This window comes from Natrix helvetica (genome assembly GCF_964273705.1).
Source record: "Natrix helvetica genome assembly, chromosome: 1".
In the NCBI taxonomy this organism is placed as follows: Eukaryota; Metazoa; Chordata; class Lepidosauria; order Squamata; family Natricidae; genus Natrix; species Natrix helvetica.
Window position 1 is genome coordinate 357,924,633 of NC_138548.1, and position 9,330 is coordinate 357,933,962.

General features: G+C 44.5%; 1 protein-coding gene across 1 annotated transcript; it reads left to right on the plus strand.

Annotated features, from left to right (window-relative positions):
- Positions 1-456: 456 nt before the first annotated feature.
- LOC309397699 (uncharacterized protein) lies at positions 457-5,909 on the plus strand. The gene is made up of 7 exons (XM_081963955.1): positions 457-598; positions 1,559-2,115; positions 2,379-2,493; positions 2,620-2,702; positions 3,341-3,467; positions 3,880-4,315; positions 4,652-5,909. Exons 2-7 carry the CDS (start codon positions 1,618-1,620, stop codon positions 5,448-5,450), a joined length of 2,058 nt encoding a protein of 685 aa, XP_081820081.1. The 5' UTR covers positions 457-598; positions 1,559-1,617; the 3' UTR covers positions 5,451-5,909.
- Positions 5,910-9,330: the final 3,421 nt, after the last annotated feature.

The following is a 9,330-nucleotide window of genomic DNA, read 5'->3' on the forward strand; positions in this document are numbered from 1 at the left end:
AGCATGAGGGAAGAGGGAGGATTTCCCACAAATAGCCTGCCTGGATCACCTTGAACACAGGAGGAGGAGGTGGGAGGGGGAGATCTCCTGAGGTGCATCAGCCAAGGATTATGCTAATTTCTGAGGCTGATCTTGAGGAAAATGAGCTTCAACAAATATTTCCTCAATGTCCACAAATCAAACATAGTTCCCTTAAGAAGAGGAAGTTCTAAAACTGGATAGATGAAGGCCACCTATTTGGAAAGGCAAGTCTTTTAGAGAGACGCTTTCCTTCCACTCCCATGCCCATCATCCTTGGCCCCCGTGGAATCTGCTTTGGTCTTCTGCCCCTTTACGGGATCCCCTGAAGTAGCGCCCAGAATCCACCAGGGGTCTCCCTCGTCAACGCTTGGAAGGGATGGCCAATCCCCTTTCGGAGGGAACTGAGCATGCGCTCAGTTTTTGCGAATTCAAAACCTCCCGGGAAAGGCTGGGAGCGTGTCTGCTTTTTCTGCGGCGTCCGATTCTTCTTCCCTCCGCTGAGAAGCTTCGGCTGAGCCAGGAGGCCGAGAGGCTGGAAGGGATTCTCTCTCGACTGGAGATCCAGGCAAGACTCGGAGTGAGTGGGGCTCTTTCCTCTGACGCTGGAGGGGAGCCTGGAGCACGCAAAGCTTCCTCAAGCTCCAAGGGGCGGAAAGGGGAGGGAGGGAGGGAGAGTTCGAGGTCCCATGTTCCCCTGCCACCCCGTGGAAGAAAGGGACACGCAGGGCAGCCCCGCACCTGCCCCGTTTTCTCCAGGAAGGAAATCGGGGTCGCCAGAAAGAGGGGACCCATCGGCCCTCCGTTTCCTCCGGCAACCCTCTGCATGCGGGGAGAGGGAGAGGCTGCCTTCCCCAAACACGCAGAACGTCTTGATTCCTGGAGAATTTCCTGCAGGTTTCTCGGCCCTTTTCCAGAAGGGTTTTTCCCTCGCCTCCCCTTTCCTGGGCCCAGAGAAGCCACCGGCCAAAGTCCCCCCGGTTGCCTTTGTATGCAAGGCTGCAGTTCCGTGTGTGAAGAGTTGAGGGCAAGGCGTATAAGGACTGGAACCCGCTTTCCTCCTTTCCTGCCTTTCCCCACGTTCTCTTTGGCGTCTCTGCCTGCAGGCAAACAAAGAACCTGTTAAAAGAAGGGCCATTCATTGGATGGTCTCTTGTTAATTCTGGCTTCTGGGATGATTTTTTTTATATTAGAGACATAATTTGGATTGTACAAACGGTTGTAGGCAACAACAAAAATGATTTGATATTAATAATTAGGGAATAGAAACCCAAATCATATTTTAAATGTACTTATCCAATATTTTGATTCCTTGATAGAAGTTGAGGCAGAAGAGTCCTAGCAGACTTTCCCCAAACATAAACAAGTATATCTAATATCCCCAACCCCCCCAAAAAACCCAATTGCAGAACTTGGTGGGTTCATAAGAATATTGTTTGCATATTTCTTTGTTTCTTTATTTATGTATGGAGGAGGATGCTCAGTATTCAAATTTCCCACCATGTTGAACATCCTTGTGTTTTCTATTTCAATTCTGTAGCCGTAATTTTTTCCTGATTCCTCTGGAGACCAAAGTATCTTGTGAAGGAATTGGGCTGAATGGCGTTAGGAAGTTTGGCCAGACCTCTTGTGATTAGGAAGACCTGGGCAGAGTTTGGAGGTGGACTAGAGACCAGAGAGAAGATGGAGGGACAAAGCCCAGGAAATGCAGGAGCTGGAAAAGCCCATCCAGCTGCTCAGCCTTGGAGCTGTGGGAAGAATGGGGCAAGTCCTGGGCAGAAGAGCCAAGAAGAGGAAGCCAGCAGTTCAGAGGTCCAATGTTGTGACTTCAGAAAAGTGCAGTTCCAGGAGGGGAAGAGTCCCCGAGATGTTTGCAGTCAACTTCACCGCCTTTGCCATCAGTGGCTGCAGCCGGAAAGACACACCAAGGCTCAGATGTTGGACCTGGTGCTCCTGGAGCAGTTCCTGGCTGTCTTTCCCCCAGAGATGGAGCAATGGGTGCGGGAGTGTGGAGCGGAGACCAGTTCCCAGGCGGTGTCCCTGGCTGAAGGCTTCTTGCTGACTCAGGAGACTGAGAAGATGCAAGAAGAGTTGCAGGTATGAGAATGTAATCTTGGTAGTTTTAAAGAGAATCTTTCTGAATTTGTCAATGTTTCTATGGCAGAACTTTCTGGGATTATGAGCTGCAAATATATCTTGTTCCATTCTTCCAGACGATGAATTTGGGTCCATTTTTCTATTGTGGCTTTCCAGAGTAACCGATGGACTTTGGTGTATGCTAGGCTGAGTATTCAATATTGATAATTCATTTCTATCCCTCTACTCCTCCTTTCTTTCTCGTGCCACATCTTCTCCACAAGTCCTTGCAACCTATCACCGAGTATCCCCAGAGGTGCAAAGATTCACCGCAATCCGGTCAGAAGCTGCTATTCAGGGAGAGCTTCCAGGAAGGTCAAAGTCAGGACATCAAACCAGGTAACATAAGGTCTTTCCATGGGATACGAAGTTTTAACATCCAGCCACATGATTGTTTTGTTCATCTTGAGTGGAATCTCTCTCTCCCTCTTTTACAGTCTGCTTCTACCATTTTTTGTCTCACAGGTAATCGAAAGCTGTCCTTAGTATTTTTAGAACCACCTTCTCTTTGTGATAGAACTGAAAGAGTGGCTGAACTTCTGCGTCAGGTAAGAGGAGAAATATTGGAAAGGTCTACAAAATGTGCAATGGTTTCATTTCATTTTATTCTGTATAATTATCATGGAATTTTTGTTTCCAAGGAAGATACATTTTAAACCAGATGTTTGAAAATTCACACCCAGCTTAACCTACCTGTCTCTTCAGATAAGATTTCTCCACCCTCCTGCTTCAGGCTCAGATCTCATTGGTCAGATGTTGTCTTGTCCTGAGGTCTTCCTCCTGTCTCCCAGGGTCATTCTCACTACCATTACAAGCTCTTCCAACACTTTCATGAAGGTGTGGAGTAGGGGAAAGGGTTGATCCCTCAGTGGATAAAGCAGTCTATTGGCAAAAATATCAGATGGATTTTCCCTGTGTTTCCTTCTGCCCACTCTAGGAAGAATTGGAACCAGTGATAAGTAGTGGGTTTAATACCCAACTATCAGTCGACCTAGGAAACTATTTTAATTGGTTTCACTGAAAGGCATCACAATCTTCCCAGTGTGATGAAATGTGCTTCAGTTGTTCCATCAGCCAAAAGCCGTGTGATCCCATTCTGAATTCTGCAAAGAATGCCCATTTTATTCATAGGGTTTCTCTGCTTGAACAGCCACATTATTCTTGGGAAACTTGTTTCCTTGTTCAGGATGTTGTGTCTTTTGAGGAAGTGGCCGTGTATTTCTCTGAGGAGGAGTGGTCTCAGCTGGATCCTGCCCAAAAAGCTCTCCATGGGGAAGTCATGCTGGAGAATTCCAGGAATCTGGCTTATCTGGGTAAGAACCCCTGTCTGTGCTCAGAAATGTAGCAAAGGAATGGGTGGGTGGAGTGCTTAGAAATTTTTAATAGAAAGATCACTTTGATTTATATCCTGCCTTTATAAGTTAAGGCAATGGACACAACCAGTACTCCTTCTTCTTCCCATTGTCCCAGGTCCCCAAGCGGCACAAACACACTATCGCTCAAAGATTAGATCAGGCATTTTGTCTTAGTTTTGTTGGGATGTCACCCAATTCTGATACATGAGAATTGGTGGGATCCCACTTCAAAATCTGTCTTTGGAAGCACCGTAGTTTGGAATCTTCATGTTTGTCGCAAAAGAGCCAAAATATATTGATGATTCTTTTGCTAAATTTCAGATTTGTTCATTTTCCTAGTTTGCTACATCTTACATTTTTCCCTTTCAAGGTTGTAATGTGCAAGTGAATAAGAACTGTAAGGAACAATGTCAACCGGTCCATCCAAAAGAGAAAAACAGGAATTTTGCAGATCAGATGCAAACAAAGATTGATGAAACAAACCGATCACAAAGTGAAATTAAAAAAAGCTTTCCTTCTGTCAATCGTCTGCTTAACCATACAATCATTGATACGGGAGAAATACCATATAAACGTATGGATTGTAAAAAGAGCTTTAATAAATCCGAGTATCACATTTCCCATAAAGAGAAACATTCAGAAGACGAGCAATATAATTCCATGGAATGCGGAAATATCTTCTGTTGTTATGACTCTCTTACAATCCATCAAAGGAATCACACAGGAGAAAGACCCTATAAATGCACGGAGTGTGGAAAGGCATTTATTTGTAGCACTAGTGTTGATTCCCGCAAGAGGATCCACGAAGGAGAGAAACCATTTCAATGCCTGGAGTGTGCAAAGAGCTTTACTCGTATCAGTCATCTTAATTTGCACAAGAGGAGCCACACAGGAGAGAAGGCTTACACATGCATGGAGTGTGGAAAGACCTTTACTTGTATCAGTCATCTTAATTCCCACAAGAGGATCCACACAGGAGAGAAGCCATATAAATGTATGGAATGTGGGAAATGTTTTAAGAAGAATTATAATCTGATTTACCATAAAAGGAGCCATACAGGGAATAAACCATATGAATGCTTGGAATGTGGAAATTGTTTTACTCGTAACAGTGATCTTAAAACCCACAAGAGGATCCACACAGGAGAAAAGCCTTATAAATGCATGGAATGTGGAAAGAGCTTTAATTGTAGCACTAGTCTTAATTCCCACAAGAGGATCCACACAGGGGAGAAACCATATCAATGTCTTGAATGTGGAAAGAGCTTTACTCGTCGTAACAGTCTTAGTTCCCACAAGAGGATCCACACAGGAGAGAAACCATATGAATGTCTTGAATGTGGAAAGAGTTTTAGGTGGAATTCTGCTCTCACCACCCATAAAAGGATCCACACAGGAGAGAAGCCATATAAATGTATGGAGTGTGGAAAGGGCTTTAGGCAGAATTGTGATCTTACCTCTCATAAAAGGATCCACACAGGAGAGAAGCCATATAAATGTATGGAATGTGGAAAGAGTTTTAGGAAGAATTGTGATCTTACTTCCCATAAATGGATCCACACAGGAGAGAAGCCATATAAATGTATGGAATGTGGGAAATGTTTTAAGAAGAATTATGATCTGGCTAACCATAAAAGGAGCCATACAGGGGATAGACCATATGAATGCTTGGAGTGTGGAAAGTCTTTTACTTGTAACAGTAGTCTTAAAAACCACAAATTGATCCACACAGGAGAGAAGCCATATCAATGTATAGAGTGTGGAAAGGGCTTTAGGAATAATTATCGTCTTACGTCCCATGAAATGATCCATAGAAGGGAAAAAAACCCTATGAATGAATGGAGTGTGGAAAAAGCTTTCCAGGAAGATTCACTCTTGCTTGCCATTGAAAGATTGACAAATGGGAGAAGCCATATCAATAAAGGTGATGAAAATAACTGAATTAAAGATATACTGGGTGAGACGGTGTCTAGAGATAATCAATAAGACACAAAGTGTTATTTAGTCTAAATCCAGTCGTGTCACTGGTTCTGCAACCCAACAAGACAGACACAGACTTCAGAGGATAATTAGATCTGCAGAAAAAACATTTATTACCAACCTGCCTTCCATGGAAGACCTATACAATGCATGAGTGAAAAAGAGGGCTGTGAAAATATCTACTGAGCCGTCACATCATGGGCATAAACTGTTTCCACTGCTACCCTCAAAACGACGCTGAAGTGCACTGTACCCCAGAACAACTACAGACAAGGACAGTTTTTTTCCACATGCCATCACTCTGCTAAACATAATTCCCTCAACACTGTCAAACTATTTACTAAGCCTGTACTACTATTAATCCTCTCATTTTTCCTATCACCCATCTCCTCCCACTTATGACTGTATGACTGTAACTTTGTTGCTTGTATCCTTACCGTGTTTCCCCGAAAATACGACAGGGTCTTATATTTTTTTTGACCCACGAAATATGGCCTTGGGCTTATTAAAAGGGAGGGCTTATTGTTTTTCGGTTGCCAGGCGGCTGCTCCATTGCGACCGGTCTCCCGAAGAGCCGGGCACAGCCTCAGGGTGGAATGGCTGTGTTGTGCTTTCGCAGCAGCAACATAGCAGCCATGAAGTGACCATGCTCACGAGCAGCACCCTGGCAACCCCCCTTTCCAGCCGGGCACAGCACTGCTGACTGACCTAGTGGTACCCTGAAGGCCTCAAGCAATGCGAGCGCCTGTTTGCTGCCCTCCGCCTCCCGCCGCTCGGCGCCTTCGGAATGCCCCTAGGTGAGTGGATGGGGCTCTGCATGGCTAGAGAGGGGGGTTGCGCGAGCGGCTTTTCTACTCCCCACTCGCACAACTCACAGGCTCACGATGCCCTTGGCTGACTCTACAGACCTGCAGAGCCAGGGCATCTCCGCTGATGGTGCTGCCCGCCGCTTTTTTTTTTTTGCGGCTTTCAAAGCATGGAGGACGGATGCCGCTCTGGGAGTATGCTCTATAGTAGCGTACAACCATAGAGCGTACTCCCAGAGTGGTATCCTACTTCCATACTTTGGAAGCCGCAACGGAGGACGGATGCTGCTCTGGGAGTACGCTCTATGGTTGTACACTCTGCAGCCCACAACCATAGAGCGTACTCCCAGAGCGGCCATCCATCCTCCCCTCTTCAGCTGGGCACAGCGTCGCTGACTGACCTAGCAGTACCCGCAAAGCACCAAGCAATGCGAGTGCCTTTGCCCCCCACCTCGTTCCCATGGCTTGGCGCCTTGGGGATACTGCTAGGTCGGCGAGCGGTGCTCTGCCTGGCCGGAGGGGGGGATTGTCCAGGGGGCTTATTTTCGGGGGGGAGTAATATTTATGCCCACCTGAAATATGTGGCAAGGCTTTAGTTTCAGGTCAGGTCGTATTTTCGGGGAAACGGTATGATTTATATTGATTGAGTCCTAATATGATTTGATTGCTGATTTGTACCCTATGACTATCATTAAATGTTGTACCTTATGATTCTTGACAAACGTATCTTTTCTTTTATGTACCGTGAGGGCATATGTACCAAAACAAATTCCTTGTGTGTCCAATCCCACTTGGCCAATAAAGAATTCTATTCTGTTCTGTTCTATTCTATAAACCTGAACACGTTTATATTCTGTGGATGAAGGTTCAGATGAAGAGCTCTGAAAAGGAGCCTCAACTGTAGGAAGTCCTATAAATACATATGCAAAGGTTTTTCTCCACTGAAGGTGCCAAATTCTCTTTTCCTGTGGAATGAGAAAGCCCCAGACAAAAGCTAAAATTGATTTTTTTTTTTGCTATATGTACCTGTAGCCTTAGATTAAATTAAAGAAGTAAAGTTTGTGTGATTGTTTAACAGGCGGTCGATATATCTCAAAGGAAAAGGGGAATTCAAAGTATTCTGGCATCAGAAGCTGTCGAGCATCAACTGAGGAAAGGGACTTTCGAAAGCCGCAGAGCCTGAAATAAAGTTAGGGCAATCGCTGCAGGAATTGGCGGTAGAGATCTGCTACTTTAGGATGTGATGCAATTCACTAAGGAATTACTACTACTTCGGGTTTGGCAATCTCACTCCAGCTTGAAATCATTTATTCAAAAGTGGGCTTAGCAATATGCTTTAAGATCTCTGAGGTAGCCAGAAAGGATTGGCTAACTCTTTTGTAAGGCTATTGTACTACTACTATTCATACTCTGTTGTAAGGTTGTATTAATCGAATTGGGCAAGTCTGAAAGTAGAAATCTGCCATTTCTTAAAGTTGCTTCCAACAGAGAGGCAGGGCATATGCATTGAATAAATAATAAAAAATAACGGTCTGATACATCAGTGCACATTGTTTTTAAGATTCCTTCCTTGCCAGTTATGCAACTGCCGACTCCATCTTTTATTTGATATTACCCTAAGTAGCATCAATTTTCCTTGTCCCTCAAGGGGATTTCCACAAACCTTTAAAAGTTCCTTGTGCTGTGGAAATATCTATACCTTTAAATCTACTAGCTTTGTCCAAAGGCAGTAACTACCAAGGAAGGTTCTTCTAGAGGTAAATGACTCACTAGCCAAGCATTCAAGAAGAACCTAGATGAGTCATAGACAGATTTTATAGGACTCCATGAAATACAGAATACATATGGGAGAATATTTGAAGTTTAGGGTTGGGATGAGGGATACTTTGTGGTCTCCGAAGTTGGTTGTTTTGCCCTTTTGGGGCTGTTATTTGGCTGTTATTGGCCAATTTCTTGGCCTGTTTTGGGCCTAATGTTCCAGCCAATTTTCATCCATTTTGGACCTAATTTTCAGCTCTTTCTAGGCCCATTTTTTGGGCTGTTTTGGTCCCATTTTTCAGCCAATATCGGGGGTTTTTCGGCTCGTTTTTCAGCCATTTTGAGCTCCATTGTTCGCCCTATTCTATAGCTGTGTTTGCAGCATTTTTCCACCCTGTTTTGGGCTTGTTTTTCAGGCCATTTTAGGCCTCTTTTTCAGGCCATTTCGGACCCATTTTTCAGCCATTTTTAGCGTTTTTTCCAGCCTGTTTCCACCATTTTGAGTTTTACCCCATTGTTCCCCCTGTCTTAGGCCTTTTTTCAGTCTGTTCTGGGCCACTTTTTCGACCTGTTTTTTGGCCATTTTGGGCCATTGGTTTGACCTGTTTTCAATCTGTTTTTCAGCCATTTTTCAAGGCATTTGTGTCCTGTTTTGGGATCAAAATGGCCCATTTTATTCCGTTTTGGCCCATTTTGGGCTAGTTTTTCAGGCTCTTTTAGGCCAGTAGAGTGCTGCAGGAAGCCCTGGAGGGTAAAAATGAGGCACGGGTGGCAGAGGCGGCCTGTTTTAGATGTTTTGGCACCGTGGGCGAATCATTTCAAATGTCCAGGCTGGCACCGCTGGCTGGATTTAAGCATCCCGCGGGTGTTGAGTTTGACACCCCTGTTGTAGATGATTCTTGTTTTTTGGGAGCATCTTAGAAACCACAACAATCAGGCAGCAATCTTACCTTAATTGGTTCCAGTAAGTGCCATGAATACTTAAAAGGAAGATTCTCAACAAACCACATGACTTAACAATGAGACCCTTTGTTTCAGCCAGAACAACTTTTCCTGTCCCTTATGTCAGCCATCTCCCCAGCAAGGCCCACTTTCTGTCCGCCTTCTGTGGCCATTCCCTTCTTTTGCAGGCTCCAGAGAAAAGGAAAAGAATAGACATAGTCCTCTACTTACGACCAGAATTGAACACAAAATTTCTATTGCTAGAGGAGAAAGTTGTTAAGTGAATTTTTCTCAATTTCAGAATTTTTATTGCCCCAGTTGTTAAGTGAATCACT